Source organism: Gossypium hirsutum, chromosome D04 (assembly GCF_007990345.1).
Source record: "Gossypium hirsutum isolate 1008001.06 chromosome D04, Gossypium_hirsutum_v2.1, whole genome shotgun sequence".
Lineage (NCBI taxonomy): Eukaryota > Viridiplantae > Streptophyta > Magnoliopsida > Malvales > Malvaceae > Gossypium > Gossypium hirsutum.
Window position 1 is genome coordinate 1,368,428 of NC_053440.1, and position 23,605 is coordinate 1,392,032.

Consider the following 23,605-nt stretch of genomic DNA (forward strand, 5'->3'; position numbering starts at 1 on the left):
AACCTGGAAAACTCAATGTAACCTGCAAAAGGTTTAATTGCTGTGATGCTTTTAAAGAAGGATCTAAATATAAGCGATTAAATTGATGGATGAAATTTGTATTAAATAAAAAAAGTAATGGCATCTTTATCGAGTAGATTTTGCCTACAACGAATGAATGGCAAGATGTGAGGAGGTTGTATTGTTAGCAAAACATGGGGTCCCGTTTTGCTTGGCGTTTTTGGTGGCTGAGCCTCTGAAAATAAAGCAAAAATAAAAAATAAAGAGAAAACCAGTAATCTTTTGACGGGATGAAACTTTCTGACTGTGATTTTTGGGTTTCTTTTAGGCTCCCACTTTCTACGGTGTTGGTTTTCCATTTTTGTCAATTGGATCGGTGTAATTCCCGGCGAGATTCGGTCTCATCCGGATTGGATCCGGACCCCTCTTTTAACAACATTGAGTTCATTTTGAATTTGAATGAAATAGGATGCTCTCATAAAATATATTGTTGTTAAAGCAATAGGGATACAAAATCCGTATTCATATTAACTATCATAGTGTATTGGATTTTAATGGGGAACTGTTTAAGCATTGAGGGGCAACTGCATCAACATTATCACCATCTCCAATCTCTCAGCAAATGTTCAGGTTATATATTAATTTCTTTCCTTCGTCCTTTTCCTGTTTTCTTTTGATTTCATTGTTCGAGTTTCGAACTCTGGTTTCAATATCTGTTCTTTTAATATTGTTTTATTGGTTTAATTTCTTCCTCCAAAAGAATTTACAGCAAAGAGAAACAGCCGTTCTATTCGAAACTCTTTGAGTTGTTTAAATTTCATATGGTAAAAGTTTATTAGGTGTGCCATTGTTCAATGCTGATCTCTTGATTATGTTATGAATGTGACTATTTTTACATGGTTCTAGAAGAGTTCAAAAGTCTATATGTTATAATTTTCAGAAAAAAAAACAGCCTAAAATTTATTTCAAAAACCTACAACAATTGAACTGAGAGTGGTTGGGACTGATCTTTAAATTGTACAGAATTATTAAATAATGATGCATGTCAGATGTTTCATACTTGTATGTTCGCACATTTGAAGAATTTGACGGCCTTTTGTTTGTAGATACTGCTTTACTATGAACAACTTAGGACAGAGGACTTAAAAAGTTAAAGCTACTGCCTCTCCAACAAAAAAACAGAAATGCAGGACTCACCTGAAACCAAAATCCCATGCATCCTTCCTTTGGCAGCCAAGGATGTCAAAGATCTGCGGCAGAATCCTGGATATAGCAATGTTGATATATTCACATATGAGGAGATGAGGCTGGCTACAAATCAATTCAGGCCAGACTATATTCTTGGTGAGGGTGGCTTTGGGGCTGTTTACAAAGGAGTAATAGATGAGACTGTGAGGCCCGGTTATACATCTACAGCAGTCGCAATTAAGGAGCTTAATCCTGATGGGTTCCAAGGTGACAGAGAATGGCTGGTAATCTCCTTGTATTGTCTCCACATCTTCTATGTAATTATTTTAATCTGAGGTGTTATCATTTTATTTTTTTGCTATATCTACATATTTGGATGCATAGTATATCATTTGAAATACTGGTATAAACTTTATCAATACAACCAGAGAGAGAGATGTGCAAATTTTTCTTCTAGCAGAAGAAGAATGCTCGTATACTGGCAGGATCCTGAGGATTACAGTTATGAGAATCCATTTTAAATGATGGGGGTAATTGCACATCTCATCTTATTATCCTATAGATATAGTAGTTTCCCACAATTAAATTGCTTGGCCTAATTCAAATCTGTTAGTTAATTCTTGTTTTTGTTTATAGCTATCTAGGAGTATAGAAAAAGGTCAATAATTTAAGCATTAACTTAATGTATTAGGTAGGGTTGTATTTTTGGGCATTTGGAATTTAGTGACAAATTTTAAAAGTTTCATTTGGTTTATCTTCTTTTTTCTTGTTGAGAAAAAAATTCATTCAGAAGCAGATGTTTGGTTGCTATTTCTCAATTTTGTCGATGCATAAATAGTTTCAACAATACTTAATCATTGAATGAGACCTGAAAAATGACCTGTTTCAAGTTGGTACGTTATATTATTATATGCAGTTTTTTTTTTATTGAGAATAGCAGTTCAAGGTAGAATATGATTGCTTTGGTCTGCATATGATTCTTTGTTCTGCAGACTGAAGTCAACTATCTAGGGCAACTCAGCCATTCAAATCTTGTGAAGCTCATTGGATACTGTTGTGAGGATGAGCATCGACTGCTTGTCTATGAATACATGGCAAGTGGAAGCCTTGAAAAGCACCTTTTCCGCAGTAAGTGGTTAGATATATAACAACCTCTTATGCTTTTATATTTCCATCTGGTTGTACTTGTACATAATGAATACCACCTTTCCATAACTTGGGAGATAAAGCATATTATCTGCCGGCAAATAAGTTGTGTTTGTTTTGGTTGTTCAATGGCCTCGGAAGTCAGACCTTTTCAGGAGACTTTCCATAACATGGATATTTTTTCAAGAAATTACTCCATTAGTGGGATAAAAGTGCAAGAGTGGTTTTAAGTATCTTTTGATATTTTCTGAACTAATGCATTCACAGCATTCATTCACATTTATGGTGATTAATATTTGTCAACTTGAATTTCATTTGATTTTAGAACGGACTCTTATACCAGAAAATGATGGAAAATAAAATTATATGCTGTCTGATGAAAGGGAAAGAGCATTATTTTCTTGCTCCAAACTTAGTCTGGACGAATGGAAAAATCCCAAGTTTTTACTTACATCAATCTAGATAGTTGGTTAAAAAGGGTGTTCCATTAGTTCACTTAACCCCAACTTTGTTATTCCTCCTATAGTTTCTAGTATTTACATCCATCAATGATGTTTTGTGGCTCTTCTTACCTGGTATTGCTTAGATTTTGTGGCTGGGTAATAATATTAGAGATAAAGAGCATGCTAGAAAAAATATCTGCTAAAAGCATCTGCATAGTTCTTACATTTCAAAGAAAGAGGTTTCTGTTTTCTGTTATAGAAAGAATGGAAGCATTTTTTATACACCTATCTATTCTTGGTTGTTAGGGGTTGGTTGCAGTTTGACTTGGTCAAAAAGGATGAAGATTGCTTTAGATGCAGCAAAAGGGCTTGCTTTTCTTCATGGTGCCGAAAGACCTATCATATATCGTGACTTCAAGACATCAAACATCTTATTGGATGCGGTTAGTCCTCATTTTTGGTTTTGTTATTTATGAGTAGTCCTTACGTTAATCGAGTGCATCTTGTTTTGTGGGATCTTTAAAAATGGGAAGCCTCATCAACCTGTTCATGGTCCTTGCTAAGTTCGCTTCTTTCTTTTTTTTTTTTTTGTAGTATAGAAAAATCATTAATTTGAATTGTAAATTTACAATAGCTCCTTAAGGTCAAGAACCTTATAGATGATAAATTCATTGGAAGTTTAATGCTGACAAGGATCCATTCCTAGTTAAATTGAAATTTAAGTTTTCATTATGTGGTCTCTTTTGAATAAGTTTTAGTTTCCAAAATGCTCGTAACATGTAGGACTTCAATGCAAAGCTCGCAGACTTTGGACTTGCAAAGGATGGACCAACTGGAGACCAGACCCACGTGTCAACACGAGTGATGGGCACATACGGATATGCTGCTCCTGAATATGTTATGACTGGTTAGTAGTTAATTATTCTGTTTCAAGATAATTGAAAATCTTCATCATTGCCAAAGAGAGATATTTTAGTCATACTGGTAGGATCTTGATAGTCAATTATTGATAAGTTTTCTCTATGAGCAGTAATTAGCATTCCGTTCAGTTGTGCTGAAGTTGAAAAGTAGCAATTTCTGGAGTTGTCTCTAAGTTTTCCGAGGCAGATACCTGGTGTTATGATAGTAGTCTAATAGACATATAGTATTCTGAAAATGCATTTTCCCCATATGAAATCAACTGCAATATTCAACAGAAATGTTTGAACAATTTCAACTTTATTTTGACTTCTAAATTCTTCATGCATTGTTTGGTTATTAGTGAAATAATATGAGGAAAAAGCTTATTTAATTTATACATATTACAATGATTAGACATAAAATAAAGAATTGTTGGTATATATCTGAATTTGAAATTAAAAGGATGTGTAAAAACTTTTGTAGAAAATAAGATCTCTTCAAAATAAGCAAAATAAATTCCTTCTCTTTTCCAAAAACAAGTCATGTGAGTAGCTAAAAATTACCAATTGAACTCAGTTTATTGCTAACTCGTATGCTAAAACATGGTGAAAAAATAATACTGCTACCAAACATAGCATTAGTGTACTAGAATTGTTTGTGCATCTTATGACTTGAGAAATTTGTGGCATATATTTATTTTGCATGAAAATATTTACTTTCCATTTTGGGCTGTAGCGTATAAACTGTTGAAAAGAATAATAAAAGGAATAGATGGGAGTAAATAAACGAACAACTTGGTGGCTTATCTCATCTACACTTAATCAATCCGATTCTGCGTGTAACACTTGCTTCTTGAACCTTGCTCTGTCTTTTGTTTAATCCAAATATATTATTGAATAAAAGTGGTTATATAAATGCATTTTATAGTAGGTTTCTTGCACAAAAGCTGCACATACCAGTAGAGAGTCAAAGCTTATTTATTTCTTCATCATCTTATCTTTGAAGTTCAACTTTTATGAAATATGTTGTATTGTTAAATCAGAAGACAATGATCACAAAATTGGTTTGATTGCTGAATAGAAACTGATACAATAGTTATATGATGCACTGCCTTTGTTATATCCTTTGATAAACTGACATGTTTGTACTTGATGGTGTTAAGTTATGCCAGTATTAGAAATGATAATGGCTAACCAAGTTGCAGTAATGATATGACCAGGCCATTTAACGGCAAGAAGTGATGTTTATGGATATGGAGTAGTGTTACTAGAGATGCTCCTTGGAAGAAGAGCAATGGACAAATGCAGGCCTAGCCGAGAGCATAACCTGGTTGAGTGGGCTCGTCCGCTCTTGAACCATAATAAGAAGGTTCTGAGGATCTTAGACCCTAAAATGGATGGTCAGTACTCAGCTAAAACTGCAAGAAAGGTAGCCAATTTAGCCTATCAATGCCTTAGCCAAAACCCAAAAGGGAGACCTCTCATGAATGAAGTGGTTGAATTACTTGAAACACTTGAGACAAATGATGATAGTCAGGAAGAGGCTTGCACTTCTGTGAAGAAGAGGAACTCTGGCAGAACTGGAAGTCACAGAGAAGGGAGTGCAGACAGAAGCAGATCAACAAATGTAAGAAGCAGGAGTGAACCTCCCAAAGAGTGTGAACTTTATGATCCTACAAGTTTTGAAACGGAAGAGAAGTCTGAATCCGACAGAGGTTGAATCTGTAGCAAATGAGAGTGGAAAGTTGGAAAGTGTTGAAAAGATTTATGCGAGGATCTGTTGTTTTAGTCTTGGGAGCTGCCACTTGCACTTGCTGTCACAGTGGAGTTTTCTCAGCTGGTACATGTATTTATAAATTAAAATTTAAGGGTGGATGATGTACCTTTCCATTTTCAGATTGTTGGAAAGATAGTAAGGAATTATGGTACAACTGGTCACCATATGCAGTTTTGAAAGAGTAGTAATTGGGAATTGGGACAACATGGTCCTCCAGTCTTCTTTTGCATCTGTTAATCAATGTTGGGGCCTGAGCAGTTGTAAGTTTTGTCTGCATAGTATGCATTTGCTTCTACGGCCGTCATTGAATCTATTGTGAATGAAACAGCAAGATTCAATGTCTCTTTTTCTCCATCAGCTCAATGGATTATATGAGCAAGACAAGGCTATTGTGCAACGTATATTTATTTATTAATTATTATCATTTCATTGAATCTAAAATTTATATTTTTCTTAATATTATCTTTGTTAACTACAAATAATAATTTGTCTAATTTTTACGTTTATTAGTATGATTTAAAATATATCTTTTCTTTTTTAATTTGTTGAAATAATTAAATACATTGATCATAATTGTTTTAAAATAAAAAAAGATTAGGGATAAATCTCAAATTTATATAAGAGTTATTGATGATTTGTCTTAAAAGAATTTGATTTATTTAAATTTCCACCATTTTTAAATTTATGCTTATATATAATAGTTTTATATCAAATATTAATATGCAAAATTAATACTTTAAAAATTTTCATTAAAATTTACTAAAATGCAAAATAATGTGTATCCGATCGATTCCTATTTTGAAAGCATGCCAAAGTTTATGAGAGCATACCAGAAAAATATGAGGGAGTACTAAAACACACAAGGAAGAGGCTAATACTACCCAAAAAAAACATGAAGTGTATATAAAAAATTACGAGAGAATGTCAAGTACCAAATATTACGAGGAAATGTAAAAAATTTTGAGAAATACCAAAAAAGATAAAGAATTACGAAAGAATACCAAAAATTTTAAAAAACTACCAAAAAAAAAAGTACCAAAAATTGAGAGATTACCAAAAAAATATTCGCCTTATAAAATTTGTTTTATATTTTTATTATTTGAGTTTTATTAGAATAGGTTTTTTCGTGGTTTACACTGTTGTACTGCCGTTACGACATTTATTATCACAGATATATGAAGTGTTTATCAGGTATAACATTCGTCAGATGCTAAAAACTTGCTGTCTAAAACGAAAAAACGATGATTACGCAGAGTGAGAACCAAATTTAAATATTATGGCTTGTATTGAATCCCGGGCATCTGACTGAAGCGTCTATATCATGCCAAAATGGAGAAGCCATTCAAACTCAATTGATTTTCACAGTGATTGGGAAGGAAGGAAACACGAGAGGCAAGTATGGCTGATAAAGGTGATAAGGAGACAGAGATTACATCAGACACTGAGAAGAAAGGACCCAAACAACGAAAGTCCTCATGGGGAAAGCTACGGCATGTGGATTCTCTAAATTTGGAGGCTGGTAGAATATTTTCTTCAGACAAGGGCCTGGGTCCAAGGTCATTCCTCTCTAATCCACTCCTTATTTATAGAATAGATTGCCACAAACTTTATTTATTTATTTTGCTCAACCACCCTTTGTGTAATTGTGTACAGATGGATTGAGCGACGACGTTGAGTTTAGCATTTCAGAGTATTGGAATAGTGTATGGAGATCTTGGAACTTCTCCACTATACACATTCGCCGGTATTTTCCCTGAAAGCATAGGACACCCTGACAACCTTCTTGGGGCTCTGTCCCTCATCCTCTACTGCATAATTCTCTTTCCTTTGGTCAAGTATACATTCGTGGTTTTGAATGCTAATGACTATGGAGAAGGTAAGTTAATAAAGTAACTGGGCCCTCTAGTTTTCATTTCTTTATTTCCTAGTCCTACTACTTAGTAACCCCCTCCCCCCATGTTGCATGTTTAGATTGTGTTAACCACGTATAATAAATATGATTTCAGGCGGAACATTTGCACTCTACTCTTTGTTGTGCCGACATGTTAGAGTGAGCTTAGTTCCAAATCAACAACCAGAGGATAGAGATCTGTCTAACTACAAGTTGGAAACCCCATCTAGCCAGTTGAAGCGAGCACACTATATTAGAGGAAAGTTGGAGAGCAGTGAAGCTGTCAAAATTATTCTTTTGCTGGTCACTCTCCTAGGGACTTCTATGGTTATAGGAGATGGGATTGTGACTCCATCCATATCAGGTGCATATCAACTCCATTTTTCATCACCATCTATTCACTTCAAATTTCACAATGTTTAAATTTCTTCTTCTTCTTCTTCTTCTTCTTCTTCTTCTTTTTTTTTGTTGTTCTTTCCGCCGTTTGGTGGCATCCAATCCTTGGGACAAGGTTCCTACTATCACATCTTCACCATTATTGCAATCCTACAACCATTTTAAGCCAAATGCTTTCCTCCATGTATTGACGTAAAAACACTAATGTTTTTTCAGAGGCTGTGGTGGGATTTACGGTGCTAATACTGTTCACCCTTTTCTATGCTCAGCAATTTGGAACTGACAAAGTGGGGTTTTCATTTGCCCCAATCTTAACCTTGTGGTTTCTTTTACTCATCGGCATTGGTTTTTACAACCTCCACGCTTATGGTTTTGGTGTATTACGTGCGGTTAATCCGTATTATATAGTGCATTATTTCAGAAGACGAGGCAAGGAAGGGTGGAGATCACTTGGTGGAGTAGTTCTTTCCACTACAGGTGTGTGGCCCAGATTCATTTACAGTTTGATCATCTCCTCATTTTCATTGCCTAAACTGTAAGTACATTTAAAAATAGGGACGGAAGCTATGTTTGCTGACCTCGGTCACTTCAGTGTTCGGGCGATTCAAGTAAGTTTACTTTATATAAAACCAGCAAAAAATGTCATTTCTTCCCAAACTTTTATTCAGTTTTCATAGTCTTGGAATCTATGATGACCATACTCCAAAGTAGGATGGTTTGACTGGAAACAGTCAAAATTTCCCCCCTTTTTGGTTATTCGACATAATTTCTTTTACTCATTGATCTACAGTTGAGTTTCTCTTTCGTGGTCATGCCTTCCATACTCGTTGCTTATTGTGGCCAAGCTGCCTACCTCACCGAACACCCTACAGACGTTGTGGACACTTTCTACAGATCAATTCCAGGTAAAAATCTTAATTAAAAGAAAATTGGGTGTGATGAATTGTACTAATTTTATATGGATATAGGTCCAATGTACTGGCCAGCATTCGTGATAGCGGTTCTCGCCTCAGTTATTGCCAGCCAAGCAATGATATCTGGTGTATTTTCAATTATCACTCAGTCGTTATCGCTTGCATGTTTTCCAAAAGTGAAGGTAGTCCACACCTCCGCCAAGTATGAGGGTCAGGTTTATATACCAGAGATCAACTACAATATTCTCATGATTGCATGTATTTTGGTCACCGTGGGCTTCAAAACCACAGAAAATATCCGCCACGCATATGGTATTACTCAAACTGCTGAGTTTATTTAGTTAATCGAAGCCGCAACAAATCAATTCAAATCAGAAATGAAATATATTGATCACTTTATTTCACTAGGATTATAGGAATTGCTGTGGTGGCTGTAATGATCATCACAACAGGAATGCTTGCGCTTATCATGCTTATCATATGGAGGACAAACATATTCTGGGTTATCCTCTTCTGCGGGTTCTATGGCATCATAGAGCTTGTATTATTCACATCTGTGTTGTCTAAATTTGTTCAGGGAGGATTCCTTCCAATAGTCTTCGCAGCTTTTATGATGGGTATTATGGGAATATGGCATTACGTGCATCATAAGAGATACGACTTTGAGCTCAGGAACAAGGTTTCTAGTGAATACATGACACAGCTAGCCAAAGATCCAAGGATAAACCGGGTGCCAGGAATGGGGCTTTTGTGCTCGGAGCTGGTTCATGGCATACCTCCCATATTTCCTCATTTCGTTTCAAACATACCTTCCATCCATTCAATTCTAGTGTTTCTGTCGCTTAAGAAACTTCCGGTTAGCAAAATATCGGAGGAGGTGCGTCTCCTGTTCAGGCATGTGGACCCAAGAGAGTACCGCATGTTCCATTGTATTGTAAGGTACGGGTATATGGATATCATTGGAACCAATGAGGAGTTTGAGCATCAACTGCTAGAGAGGTTCAAGGATTTCATTCGTAAGGAATACTTAATAGCTGATGGAGGGGCACGGAACAAACCACCGATGATAGAACGGGTGGAATCGTACCTGCACCAATTCAGGGAGTTGAGGAGGAGATTGGGTTTGTTGAGAGAGCTGCAGATGGAGGAGTTGTTTACCTACTAGGAGAAGCTCATGTGAAGGCCAAACAAAATTCTTACACCCTAACAAAAATAAATGTCTATACTTTTCGGAGGAACAACTTCGGGCAAGGGGAGGCACAAATGATGGTATCACACACTAGGCTTCTAAGGGTCGGAATGACATACGAGATTTAGAGCAACAGATGGGTGAAACCTGTTTTCAGCAAACAAACAAAAAAAAGGAAACAACAGATCCTATGTTAGACACTCCTGTTTAGTAGTACTTTTTAAAATTACTTTTGACATGAATGGAAATTTTGGGCTTTTAAAATGTATGAAAAATTAAAATTTTTAGTTTTTCTCTTTTAAAAATACGACACAATTTAATTACGTTTTCACCTTTACAACATATGGTACTTTTTATTCTCCGGTTAATTGTTTAAAAAATGTTTAAAATTTATTTTTTATATATTAAAATATTAACAACAAATTATAATAATTTATTTTCTATATTATTTTATTAAAATATCATAATATTAACAAATTTGAACATTATTTAAATGCTTATTTGTTACTTTATAATACCATATTTAAAATGAACATTTTATTTCTAAAAAATACTTTTTGACAACAATATTAAATACTTAAATCTTAAATTAAAATTTTTAAAAATACTTCTAAAACTCACTTTTTAAAAGTACTTCTCAAAAGTAATGTTAAACTAGCCTAGACGAGTCAATTGTTTTACTTCTAACAATTGCTTCATTATAAAATAAGTTCAACCCTTAGTTCAACTCTTTCTACATTTAAGGTCTTTCGTCTTAAATACAAATCAATTAATTTAATAATCAGATGTGGTAGCCTAAGATGTTCGACAACTGGTCACCTTTCTTTGATTAACACACATGCATTTTAGGTAGTGTTCGGAAAGTTACTTAGTAATTGAATTTGAGTGTAATTGCTTGTAATTAGAGAAGAATGATATTTTTGACTAACTATTATAATTTATGGATCCCGTCGAATTTGGGGTAATTGGAGCACTCAAATTTGTTATATGTAAAAATAACACATCATTGTGTCTAGCTCCATTCTCTAAAATGTTATCTTACTTCACGATATGGTGCAAGAAAATTTTTTTATTTAATTCAGATTCATAGTTCTAACACTTTGTACATTTGGTTATAAAAACTTATATAAATTTAATTTCAGAGGAAGACTTATGCTAGATTATAACCATTTTTATAATAAGTAAATTAAAGTCTGAAAATTATAAAAATTTATAATAATAAAAAGTTTTATAAAGTGTCTAATGACTTTTAGAACACTTCTTATAAATAATATAATTTTTTGCCCTAATGTTAGAAAGCTATTTTTAAAAATAAATTATGGCAAAAAATTATAACATTTTTTTATATATAAATAAGTGCATTATTATTTTTATAATATATAGCATAGACACACAAATAAGTTATGTCCATATTTTTTTACCATAACTTTTTATAAATAAGTATATTATAATACTTTTATAACACGTAAATTATATTTTATAATATACTTTATGGTCATAATTTTAGAATTTTTTTAAGATTTAAATAATATAATTTTTTTAGGATTTATAATATAATTTTAGAAAGTTTTTGTAACAACTATCCTAAACACTCATACATGTTTATGCTTATAATATATATTTTAACTAAAACGTGTATAAAAAATAATTTTTAAAATTTAAATCATGTATGAGTGTTTAAAAAGTTATAAGGTAATTGGTGTAATTACTCCAATTCTCACCCTCCCCCTAAGAATTGAAAAGTGTAATTGGGGTGCTCAATCCATAAATTACAATGGATATCCAAACATGTAAATATTAGGCGACTTTCCAAAGACTACAATGAATATGTAAATAACTTATGAATTGCAAGTTGTATGTCATTGCTTTAACTATTGGATAAGATATTGTATCTTAGCTTGCTATGTTTCCATGCATGAGAGTGAGTTATAAGCTTGTTGAGCATGTGGTTGTTGTGCCATTGAGGTAATGTAAATATAATATTTTTCATTTGAACTTATTAAGCATGTTTATGTTTAGTGCTGTTGTTATTACGCGTAGATTGTATTTTTGAGATTATTGAAATCATCGCCCTTTTTTAGAGCATCAAACAACAATCAAGATCATAAGAATTTAAAATTTGTGTATTTAAGTATTGTGACATGTGCATACTTATTTCATATGTTAGTTGGTACTTGAAACATTGGTTGTGATGTAGTTGTTGAAGGCTTAATTATTTTTGCAAATTCATGTTTGTAATGGAATTTTACTTTGCATGCATGCAACCCTCGAATTGAATGACTTCATAAATGCTAGCCTTGTTTCATGAAAATTTTATTGGATAATGGTTTAAATTTAGCAAGTTTAATGAAGAGTTTTACTTGTGTACGATTATTTTTGAAGCATTTTTCCTGGTTGTCTTGGTGGGAGATGTTTTGGAATAAATTTTTGGTGTTTAGAACTAAAAAAATTGATCCCCTACACATAAGTTTTGGTACCCATACTGTATGCATCGGTTCTTAGGTTCTTAGTTTAAAAAGGGCAAAAATTCATCCTAAGTGTCTAGGGTTCGGAACTCCTGCCAAGAGTATCACACTCAAACTCGATAGAATGCTAAATTAGATAGTACAAGGGTTTGGGTCTGGTACCTAAGGCTTTAGGTATCGATACTTGGGCCCTTAACAGTGACATTGCATTGTTTTGTTGAAATTAAGCCCTCCAAGGCTCGTATTTAGTCCCGAACACCTACAATTAATTTCTAAATGGTTTAAACATGATTTTAAAATTCAAAATTTATTTTTCTCTATTTTCTATGATTTTATATAAATCTTTTATTATTTAGTTTCTTAAATAAATTCAAAAAATATTGTCACAAAAGTGCTCCAATGACACCTCACATCAATACTGGTTGTTAGGACGGGTGACGGATGTTACAAGTTTTTTAATATTAACTTAGAGTTAATTAAGTCTTAGTTTAATGACAATGTTAGGGTTCTTAAAATTTTGAGATCTCATGTTTAAGTTCACTCTGTGTAAACCATATGAACTCTCAATCTATATTTGTTCTGGTTTGTGCCCCACCGTATATAAGCATTATATAATTTTATTGTGATATAGGATATATTCTGATCATCAGTCTGATCTAATTATAATTATTAAATGTATTCTTTGTAATTACAATTAATTGTATGTGTAACTTCCAAAAAATTAAAAATTACATTATGATTATATTATAATATAATGCAATTTATAATTAAATTTAATAATAAATTAAAATATTTTTCTTTCAAAAAATTAAATTAAAATATTTTATATATAATTAGAATTTTATTATTTTCAATTGGACATTATTGAATATAAAGTTAAAAATAATGAATAATTAACTAATTAATCAAGGGTAAAGTTGTGTTATTCAAAATTTAATTAATAAGTAAAACTCAACAAGGGATATAAGATTTTGAGTATTTTCGCATCACGTCTTTTTATACTAACAACAATGCCGATGTAAATCTAATTAAAACGGAATACGCTATGTGTTTTTTAACAAGTATATAGTGTTGGTTAGGCATGCTATAGCAACATTCCATCTTTGGAAACCTTAACCGTTGGAAGCAATTAAGTCGACATAAACATTATTAGAGACCTGAATAGAAATATCTTTCTAAAGCAGCACAAGATACATGAAAATTATACACGTACTAAAGAAATAGGATTTGATATCAAAGTAGAAAATTGAAGGGGAATTGCTAGAATTGATGAAATGTTGAGTCCTAATCATAGAAACCATTTATAGCAACTACTTTTGCTGGCAGCTCAGGGATTGTGTTACACACAAAATCAATTAGAATTTAAAAGTCCTCCTATCCTTTACAGTTCATCCACACATCAATTTCCTTCTAAAAACTGAGAATTTTCAGTAGAATGATCAAGCCATTCAGATAACATGTAATCCTTCTGACGTGAATCCCACAGCTAAACATAAGCATCTGGAGGAGCTTCTTCAGGAATCTAGATAACGGGAAAGTCTAGTTTCAGGTAAGAATGCCAGAAACAAAACAAAACAATATCACAAAAATATCAGATTGCCCTTTTTTAGCTGCAGACGGCAGTAAATGGCATAAATTATTTTGTGTATCTGCTACTATCATCCATAAAAGCAGCAAGTTGCCTTCTTTTGTGAACGGGAAAAAAATAAAAAGAATCAGAAGATGATATCCCTAAAAAGTTAACCCTAAGATGCTACTTGAAATCTAGTAATCCTAGCTCAATCTTAGTATATATATATATTAGCATTTATTGAAGTCCTTTACCTATCCAGGAGTCGATCTAGTGATTCTAACTCAATCTTAAAATATAAATAGATATATTAGCATATAATTGAAGTCCTTTACCTCTCCAGGAGTCCATTTCTCTTTTAACCAAATATTTGAATCCCCAGAAGCAACCGTCGTTGGCAAGTTATTTCTGTCACATTCCGAAATAAGAATAAGCTTATTTCCAACTGATATCCCATCATACCAATAAACTCGTTCAGGCAATACAAATACAAAAAGGCTAGCTACTAAACAATTTTTTGGAATAGAAAAGATTTGTTTCCCAATGGAGAGAAAATTTCTCCATTAACATACCCTAACTGAACATTTGTAGCTTCTCGTCCAACCGCTTCAGAATTTGAGAGCGAGACATTCAAGAAAGCAGGAGACTGTATGCTGGATGAGCTGAAGTTTTGCGTTGATACTGCTGCGGCAGAAAATTGGTTAATAGCAGGATTAATGGCACTACTGTTGCTGAAGTTGGCCATATTTGTGGGGAAGGAAGCTGCTACTGACTGGTTAGGTTGCTGGTTACCAAATGAAACTGCCATGTCATTACTGAAATGAGAAGCATGCATTATATGTACATGAATAGCGCAAATGGTAAACCTTGAAACTTACAGGCATTGGCCGATGGAACATTGTTTGCTGAAAATACAGAAGGCCTGAGAAAATTCTTTGCAAAGTTACAAAACCCTGAGGGCTAAACTTAGGGTCTGGGACTTTCATAGTCATAGATAAAACTCAAGAAAAACCAAATAAAATATTCTTACCCCGGTGAGAATCCTGTATTAAGTGAAGCTCCCAGCTGACTAAAACTGGAGACTGACGGAGGGACATTGCTTTGAGGAGCGACAGTATTTTGAGTAGTGGGAGAAAGGACAATTGTAGTGGCTCCCGGAAATGGAATTTGTTGTGCCGCCGCAGAGCCAGCAGGTCCCCTATAGGGATTACGAAGAAAGTTTTCAAACTCAACTAACTTTGAATTCAGTAAATTCCTCTCTCGCTCAATCTGTTATGGGATTTTAAGCAGTTAGTAAGTTCTGGTCACTAATTGCCATTACATACTATGATATAAACATTATTTTCGTAACAATGTTTAAAATTGATAAGACAAAGGCATGAAATTCTTTGCAGAACAGAAATACCACTGATAACATTTACAAAGAAATGGTTGGTACATAAACAAGAACAAAGTAACTTGAAGATAAGACATTGAGAGTTGTTCACTTATTCAGAGTAAAATTGTCTTATAAGCAGCCAGAGAATTTCTTTTAAGGCTAGCAAAGAAAATCTATTATGAAATTCTCTAATCTATCAATCTATATGAGAGTGTTTATGTGTATATATAGGGTATAAGTACATTCTGTTGAAACAAACTTCAGACTTAACAAGTTAATTCCTAGTTCCTAGGGTTTAAGCCCTATATCAAATGGTACTTCAGCTATCTTTTGCAAGAAATTCAAGTAAACAATATCTGGAACTGATTTTGTCTTTTATGCAACTGTCCTCTGGATCTATTACACCTTTTATTGCAGGTTTCTTACTTTCTCACCCAAGCTACAACAAAATATTCGAAATAGCCAAAAGTATGTCTGAAAAAATAATTCCAAAGTAAAAATTAAGCATGAAATCACGGAGGTATACTAAGCTGAGCATGTAGATATGATTAACATGTAACTGTAAATCTGGAAAGTAAGGTATTGAAGATCTCCTCACAATAGATTGCAAGCTTAACCCACGTTTTGCATCATCATAAGCTGCTGCCCGCAATTCTTCATAGCTGACATCACCGACAATATCGCAAGGGGAACTAAAAACAAAATAATGCAATTTTAGATCACATTAATTTCCCATACCATTTCATAATTACAAGAATAAAATGTATCTACCACCTAAACGGTTAGAAAATTTTATCTCGACTACACTAGTCAATAAGTTTAGAATTTAAACAACAGAAGATTAGCTAGACAAAGCATAGTCTAATGTTTTTTAATTCGTCTGCTCAATTTAACAAAAGTGAAGTTTTTGAGGATGTCATTCTTTCCGGAAGCCTAAAACACCTGAACTAAAAAGCCAATCTTTCTATCCACTTCTTGTGAGGATATTTTGTTCTTAAAATTCAAAAATACTCTTTGCAACAACTATGGTAGAAGTTGAGAACCCATTGAAAGGCCTGTAGATTATCTACATGATAAAACATACTTTTTCCAATGGCTGTAGCATGTAAGCTTCCACAAGGGTCTCTCGTGCTCAAAATCTTCAGCAATAATACGTTTGCAGGACTCAGGATCATTGCATCTGTTGCATCCAGAAGTTTAACATTTTGTCAAGTATAGAACTCAACTAATGAAGATGTCACAAATTGATGGCATGACCACTCACTGCTACTCACCTATGGTTTGTTGCCTGAGGCTGATTGTCAGGCTGCCGCAATGAAGGGGCACCACTGCTTGCAGAAGATCGGGTCCATGTATTCTGAAGAATAATTTATTACAATATGATAAAGAAAAAAATAAGATGAGATAAACTTAGGATACCCTTTAATAGAAGCAAAGGGCATCCAAAAACTTCCCGAGTTTCATGCAACAAAGGAAAGCCAGAAATGACATCATCAATCAAAATAACCACATGTGGATTAAATTGTTATATACAATTCTTTAACCTTGAACTGGCTCTGTTTATTTCCAAAATCATTGGCCCCTTTTGACTGAGCATTGTTCTGGACACCAAAACCAAATGGGTTTGGCTTTTGTTGGTGTGAGATAGCTTGTGTGCCAAATCCAAATGCATTAGACTTTGGCTGTTGCTGAATCACATGAAGAAATTTGCACCTTTCACCATACTGACAGCTGGAGGATGAGAGGCCAAAGATTAAGAATTGGTTAGATAATCTAATAGTGTTGAAAAATTAGACACATAATGTGTAGAGATGAAGATTATATAAATGCAGAAACTAATACTTCATCAAGAAACTTTTAGGCAGAAAAAAAATGCTAAGAAAATAAAAGATAATAAATCAAGTATAAGAACCCACAAACCTATCAATTCAAGTGAACTATTAGAAACATATCTTTTTGTATTTTTAATTAAATATATCAAGTGCATGGCTACAAATTGAGGTATTTAGGTCCGTACATGGGTTGGAAGGGGTTAATGGTTTTATAACTATTATCCTATGAAGAGAGGATGTCGAAATATTGTAATAAACTCTATCCATAATTACAAATTTAAACTAAAATAAGCCCGTTTATTTTCAAGGTTTGAAAAAAAAAGTACTTTAAAAGGATTAGTAATTGCTAATTTTTGTACCTTAAAGAGGTTTCTGATTATTCTCCTATAAAAAAAGTCATTCTTAGGCACGCCATATTTGATGATGTTTTCTACTATGTTTCTACATACATGGGAGGAAGATGGCCATAGATTTTATAAGTAGATTGGAAAACGGTAAGATGGATGAACAATTCAGGAAGATTTCTCAACAACTCTATCATCAAGAATTTTAAATAGAGAGTTCAGAAGAAAACTTCGAAAAGCTTACCAAAGATGATTTTAAACTTTCAGTTGATGAAGATGGTTTCAGAAAATGAAATGCTCCACCATTATGTCATGCATTGATGCTAATAGCTAAGCTATAAAAGCAGACAATAAATTAATTTAAATTTATAATAATTTATTATTATATTTTATTTCAAAAAATTATTTTTTATATTATTAAATTGATAATAATTTTATCTCATTTAAATAATTTGTTTCACTTTAATATAATTTTATTTTAAAATTAAAAGAAATTAAACCTTATCAAACTAAAATAAGTTAAATAAGAAACACAAATAACTTGAATCTTAAATTTCCCAAACCTAAATAATCCAAGTGTCAAACCTGAATAGCAAAACCCAAAATCACCCAACCAGAAAAAACCCAAGTACCAAACCTAAATGACTCGAACATGAAATGATTCAAACTCGAAATGACTCGAACTTGAAACTAACCCAACCCAAAATCACTCAGATTTTAAACCCGAATTAACTAAAACTAGATTGACTCGACTTGAAACCAACCTGTCAACCCAACTGATAAGTCTAACTAACAGTTATGCTAAATGGGCCTAGATGAGCTGCAAAGGTAATATTTTTGGACAAATATCTCGTCACATTTAAAAAGTGTTTGAGGATGTACCGACATTATTTAATGTAGGTGCTCCATTAAACAAGAATACAAGAAATCTTGGTGGTCTAACAAGGAAGTACAACACAAATCAAGTTAAAAGAACTTGTTACAAAGATTTCCGTAGTTGTGGAGATGTACAACCTAGAAAAGAACAAATTGCAAAGAAATATGACAAGACAGCAAAAAGTAAGCTTGAAGTTTGAATAACTCATGAACAAGCTTAGCTAGAGCTCATTTAGGTTGGTTTATGAAGTTAAATAAGCGAGTTTGAACATTTGAATATCTTGTTTCTGTTGGTATAAATGAATACGTTTGAATGAAATAGTACATTTGAATTGCTCATGAACAAGCTTAGCTAGAATTCATTTATGTTGGTTTACAAAGTTTAATAAATGAGTTTGAACAACAAATTTTGAGGCTTGATTTATAAACAAACCAGGTTTCATCATAGGTAAGCCTAGTTCATCTATTTTCATGAACAAGCTCAATATGCCATTCATGAAGAAGCTTGTTAGAAAAGCTAGGGAAGAGCTTTCTTTTATCAGTATCAAGTTTGATAGTTTTTAGTTTTAATTACCTTTTATAAAATTAAAATCAAGATTTAATGTCTATATCATCAAAAAGTAGGTATAAATAGATTAAAATTCATTCACAATATTTTTTATAAATATGATTGTTAAATTATTTTATGCACATGAATTGGAGCAAATTACAAATTTTGAATCATGGGAAAAGAGAGAACTTCTCTTGCAGTCAATCCCATATCCCTTAAGGATGTAGGCAGAACAAGTGGGTTGTACATATTACAGGGCAACCCCTGAACAAAATATGGTCAAGCATTTGGGGGCACCAAATGAATTGCCAATGGTCACCTAGGCCAAAATATGTTGATTGGCTTCAAGCCCTTGCAGCATTTTGGTCCACAATAAGATGCTGTTTAAGGATTTAAGTTGTTATATTACAAGTCAAGATGAGATCTCAATAGTAGCTCATGTTCGACCAACATGCCCCAATTAGCTTAGCTGAGCATAGTTTGAACAAGGTTTCTTAAGCCTAGTAATTATTCAAGCTTATCTGATCTACCCAAGTCGAGTTTGAGCAAGTGCCAATCAGCTCTACTCAATTCATTACACCCCTAATTCTGTTAAATGGTTGGATAGCTTAAGGGAGCTAAGTTTGAGCAAGGATCAGTGAGGAAGCTTTTTTAAGTTGTTTAAGTTGTTCAATGAGAAATCAGATGATAAAACAACATTGGGGAGTATAATAATTCAAAATTTAAAATACAATTATACTCTATATCAACAGATTCAAAAGAAACAAAATAAGCAAAGCTTTGAAAAAGGCGAATAGTAGAAAAACAACTGACTAGATGACAAATGGGAGAAGAAAGACCATCTTGGCTTACAAACTGAGATAAGGTTCTAAAAACTTGAAAGATGACAGATGAGCAACAAATGCACGGCCTAAGACCTCTAAACAAGAATAGAGCAAACATAAAAAATAGTGCAAATTATAGAGAGATAAGTCAACAGCCATACGATAAAATTGGAGAGGGTGAACAAACAAAGATCAAAGGAGAAGACTAGTATTTCTAATAACAGTCTGACTTTGTCTCAGGTTTCAAACTGAGATCTCACAATAACGAGACAGATGTGCATGATATTCATAAATTCAGGAAAAAGAGATAAACTTATGTGCCACTAGTGAAATCTTGCGAGGACCTTAGAAAATAGAGGAGTTTAAACCATTAATATTTGTGAAATAAAGACACATGACGGAGCAGCTACTCATGTAAAGACTAATAGTGTAAAGTAGCAATTTCATATCTTCACTCAATCATTCAAGAGGACGGGAGAATAAGAAGAGTTGTATTGGCAGTCTTTTAAGATGTCAAAATTTCCATTGAAATTAAGGAAATATATTACATGAGAAAGACAATAGCAGCAACAATACATATGGGAGTGATTGCTTAAAATCTCCATCATATTACTCATTCCCTAGTGCTCTAATTGACCCAACTTTTTTCCCTTCACTTCAGTTTGTCTGATATGTTGCAGTACTTCAGCTTAAAGCTTTGCCAAAAGAACAGGTTAAACAAGGAAAACTTTAAGCAACCATGTTCAAGTCCCCGCAGCATATTAATTACTTTAATATAGAATATAATAGACTGTCACATATGTTGAAGTTTCTTTGATTGAGACTGGATTTCAACTCAAAAAAATAAAAACTAAACAACAACAACAAACCTAAAGATTCATTATGGAACTTAATCAAATTTGCAGCTAACCAATTATTTCACGAGAAACTCATTGTTTTTTCCTCATATTTACTGAACGCAGAGCACAATTGGTTCGTTGATTGAAGTACTAATTTCTGATTCTGAACCTAACCTAAAACTACCATTCACAATGAACCTATCGAAATCTGAGCAGTGTGGTTTTTCCTATAAAATCCAGAATTAGTGTTTGCCATTCTCTTTAAAGTAAGATGGAAGGGGGGAAAGAGAATCCAACAGATTCTATATTCTCCTAGAGATTGCTCTAAGTATTACCCGATTTATATGAACCATTGGGCAGGCGAGATAAAAAAGAAGAACTGAAGAAGAGGGGGTACCTGCCGCGCTGAAAGTTTCTGCAAGCTTCTTTCTTATTATGCATTTGAAAGTGTTATTTTGAAATAGCTTCTAATTCCAAAAGCTTCTGCTTGAATTTGTGAATTGACAGCGTCGCCAAATTTCTTTACTTCGGGAGATTTTATATTTTTATGGGTACTAAAAACAAACTTTAAGAAAAGTTGGATGACCTATAGCGCAGTTTACCCTATTTTTATTTGTTAAAATTATATAATTATTTAGTAAGTGTGGTTTTATATTTTGGTCACTTTAATTTTTTTTTACCAATTTAGTCATTCAAGACAAATGTTTCAATTGGTCACTATCGTTAAAATTCTGTTAATCCACTCACGAATTGCTAATGTGGCATTCTTTTACTTTTGATTAAAGATAGGGACCTCTCTATAATTAGTTCAAAATATTTTTTTTTGTTTATTTGCAACATGAAGATTTCAATGGTGGCATCATCAACATTTGAATACTTTTAAGAAGGGGAATCCAACAACGACGGCGACAAACCATGGCCATGACCCCACCCTTTTTGATGAGCCCATCTGCCAGCATAACACCACTGGCCACCCTTTTCGATGTTAACCCGTCTGAAATTTATTTGTCATCTATTTTCAATATTGAGATTTACTTCTTCTTTTCTTTTTCTTTTTTTTTTGTTCTCGGTTTGGTTTCCAAGAAACTAAGGGAAAAATGAAACACGAATCTTGAGTTCTAAACTTATTTTAGTCTTATTAAACAATTGAATTAGCTAAAGCTGGGTTCAATCAAGGTTATTGTTTTTACCTTTCTTTTTTTTTACTTTTCATGCTTCTTAAGAACAAACAGAAAAATAAAAATCCTAACATCAAAATTCAATTAAAAAAGTGTTTTGGACTTTTTATAGAAAGGTTTCTAGTTTTAGTCAAAAATTAAAAAAAAATGACACGTCAGCAATCCATTAGTGGATTAACGAAATTCTGAACGGCAGTGACCAATTCGAACAATTATTTTAACTAGAGTGACTAAATTGACAAAAAAATTTAAAATGACCTATGGTATAGTTTACCATTAAATCAATATGAAGTTGGGAACTTACTTCTTTTGACCTTTCATTGAATATACTAGTTCAGCCACTATTGTCTATATATTCAAATGATTAACTTAATCGAGATATAAATAATTATTGAAAATTATTTGGTGCATTGTCTTGAGAGAATATTAAAAAAATTTAAAAAAAAAAGTTAAAACAGACACATGTCATGTACTAAACTTTGCATGTGAAGTTAAAAAACTCCATTAGCAATGGAAAGAATACTAACTCAATAATTATACATATTTTAACTATCAAGGATACTGGCGACAATTGTAATAAGAAATATTGTTCTATTAATTAGTTCATATTCTTAAATTTTTAAATTTATTATGAATTTTTTTATAATTGCAGTTATTTTTATCCGTTTTACCGTTAGAGTTTAATTATGTTAAAATCGAGGCAGAGGTGTTCATGGGTCGGGTTTGGGTCGAGCCTACGTATGATATTAACATACTTTATGTGTCACATCCTGAAATTGGATCAAGAAGTTTCAAGGGTAATTTTAGAATTTTGGCTCAAGAAGAATTTAGAAATTCGAAAATGTGGTAACCTAGAAGTGTCTTCGTCCATGACTTTTTGAAAACTAAATCAATTTGTGAAATTAATTTGGAAGAGACCCTTAATTGTAGTACGTGGACTATTTTGAAAAGGGGGTTAAAATTGAGAGAACCACACAGGTAACTGTACCAAAGTTTTAAAAATACCCTATTTTCCCTCTCCACATCAGGAAACTCAAGAAACCCTTCTCCCCCACTTGTTTTTTCCTCCCTCGAAGTTCCCAAATATCATTCACCTATTTTGACCTTCCAAACTCTAATTCTTTTGATTTCCATTGAATTTCAAACACGAAATCCCTTTCAAACTTAAAGAGAAACACCAAGAACACCATTAAATCCCCTTGTCATCTGACTTGTGGGTTTTTTGAATTTTCTATTAAATGCTCATTTTCCCCCTTAATATAGGTAATGTTTTGTTTTCCTAATAGTTTTTGAGGTAATCTAGCCATTTAAATCGAGTTTTAAGCAATTAAATCAAAGGTTTTGGGTAGAAGTCAGAATTTGGGTTGTTAATGGTGAAATCCTGGATTTTGAATGAAATTACTATTTCAAAGTTCTTTTCAACTTGTTTTGTTGTAATTGGAAGGTTTGTAAACTCTCCTTTAAGTTTCATTAAAGAATTCGAAGGTTTTGTTGAGTTTTCGTTAAAAAGAGCCATGTATATTGAAATTTTTAGAACCATGAATCTGAGCCATTTAGGGTGGTTTGAAGGTTGAGAACTATTCTTAGATGAGTAATTAGACGTTTAGAATCAGTTTTAAGTAATAGGAATAAGTAAGGATTAAGATAAATGAGTTTCGATTATACTAGTCGAAATTTCAATTCCAAGAGGAACTAACCTTAAACCTATGTTTTTGCTTGTTGAGATGTGGTTATAATTGTAAATTAATTGTGTATATTGTGTGGTTGTTATGTGTGAAGCTTCAGAGTCGTTAGGACCTTCTTCGAGTAAGGCGAAAGGTAAAGAAAAGTTAATTTAAGCTTTCGGCAAATAGGTGAAAACGTGAACGGTGAGTGTTTTGGAATCACTACTTGTAGACACGATTCA

The 23,605-nt window shown here is 33.0% G+C and overlaps 2 protein-coding genes and 1 pseudogene across 4 annotated transcripts; 2 read left to right on the top strand and 1 right to left on the bottom strand.

Moving 5' to 3' along the window:
- Positions 1-44: 44 nt before the first annotated feature.
- Positions 45-5,894, top strand: LOC107931538 (probable serine/threonine-protein kinase PBL17). The gene is made up of 6 exons (XM_016863449.2): positions 45-630; positions 1,107-1,472; positions 2,181-2,316; positions 3,084-3,220; positions 3,561-3,684; positions 4,897-5,894. The coding sequence occupies exons 2-6, from the start codon at positions 1,185-1,187 to the stop codon at positions 5,394-5,396; spliced, it is 1,185 nt and encodes a 394-aa protein (XP_016718938.1). The 5' UTR covers positions 45-630; positions 1,107-1,184; the 3' UTR covers positions 5,397-5,894.
- A 957-nt stretch (positions 5,895-6,851) lies between these two features.
- On the top strand, positions 6,852-10,085 carry LOC107931565 (potassium transporter 5-like; annotated as a pseudogene).
- Positions 10,086-13,547: 3,462 nt separating this feature from the next.
- Positions 13,548-21,104, bottom strand: LOC107931535 (zinc finger CCCH domain-containing protein 16). 3 transcript variants are annotated; one of them, XM_041091598.1, is made up of 11 exons: positions 20,919-21,044; positions 17,677-17,767; positions 16,801-16,987; positions 16,531-16,613; positions 16,341-16,436; positions 15,878-15,948; positions 14,909-15,147; positions 14,757-14,800; positions 14,451-14,679; positions 14,214-14,286; positions 13,548-13,830 (listed from the first exon to the last, which is right to left on the bottom strand). In XM_041091598.1, exons 3-11 carry the CDS (start codon positions 16,926-16,928, stop codon positions 13,795-13,797), a joined length of 999 nt encoding a protein of 332 aa, XP_040947532.1. In that variant the 5' UTR covers positions 16,929-16,987; positions 17,677-17,767; positions 20,919-21,044; the 3' UTR covers positions 13,548-13,794. The 3 variants fall into 3 exon arrangements, with proteins under 3 accessions (XP_040947532.1, XP_016718933.1, XP_016718934.1); XM_016863444.2 differs by lacking the exon at positions 17,677-17,767 and having other exon boundaries at positions 15,855-15,948; positions 20,919-21,104; XM_016863445.2 differs by lacking the exon at positions 17,677-17,767 and having other exon boundaries at positions 14,451-14,662; positions 14,909-15,076; positions 20,919-21,075.
- Positions 21,105-23,605: the final 2,501 nt, after the last annotated feature.

Excerpts from the sequence above, each read along its gene's own strand:
- LOC107931538 (XM_016863449.2), top strand. The coding sequence starts at position 1,185 with ATGCAGGACTCACCTGAAACCAAAATCCCATGCATCCTTCCTTTGGCA. Across the intron at positions 1,473-2,180 it reads AAGGTGACAGAGAATGGCTG|ACTGAAGTCAACTATCTAGG; the intron begins GTAATCTCCTTG and ends TTTGTTCTGCAG. Across the intron at positions 3,221-3,560 it reads CAAACATCTTATTGGATGCG|GACTTCAATGCAAAGCTCGC; the intron begins GTTAGTCCTCAT and ends CGTAACATGTAG.
- LOC107931535 (XM_016863444.2), bottom strand. The coding sequence starts at position 20,962 with ATGCATAATAAGAAAGAAGCTTGCAGAAACTTTCAGCGCGGCAG. Across the intron at positions 15,949-16,340 it reads TGCTACAGCCATTGGAAAAA|TTCCCCTTGCGATATTGTCG; the intron begins GTATGTTTTATC and ends TTTTGTTTTTAG. Across the intron at positions 14,680-14,756 it reads TGTTCCATCGGCCAATGCCT|TTTCATTTGGTAACCAGCAA; the intron begins GTAAGTTTCAAG and ends ATGACATGGCAG.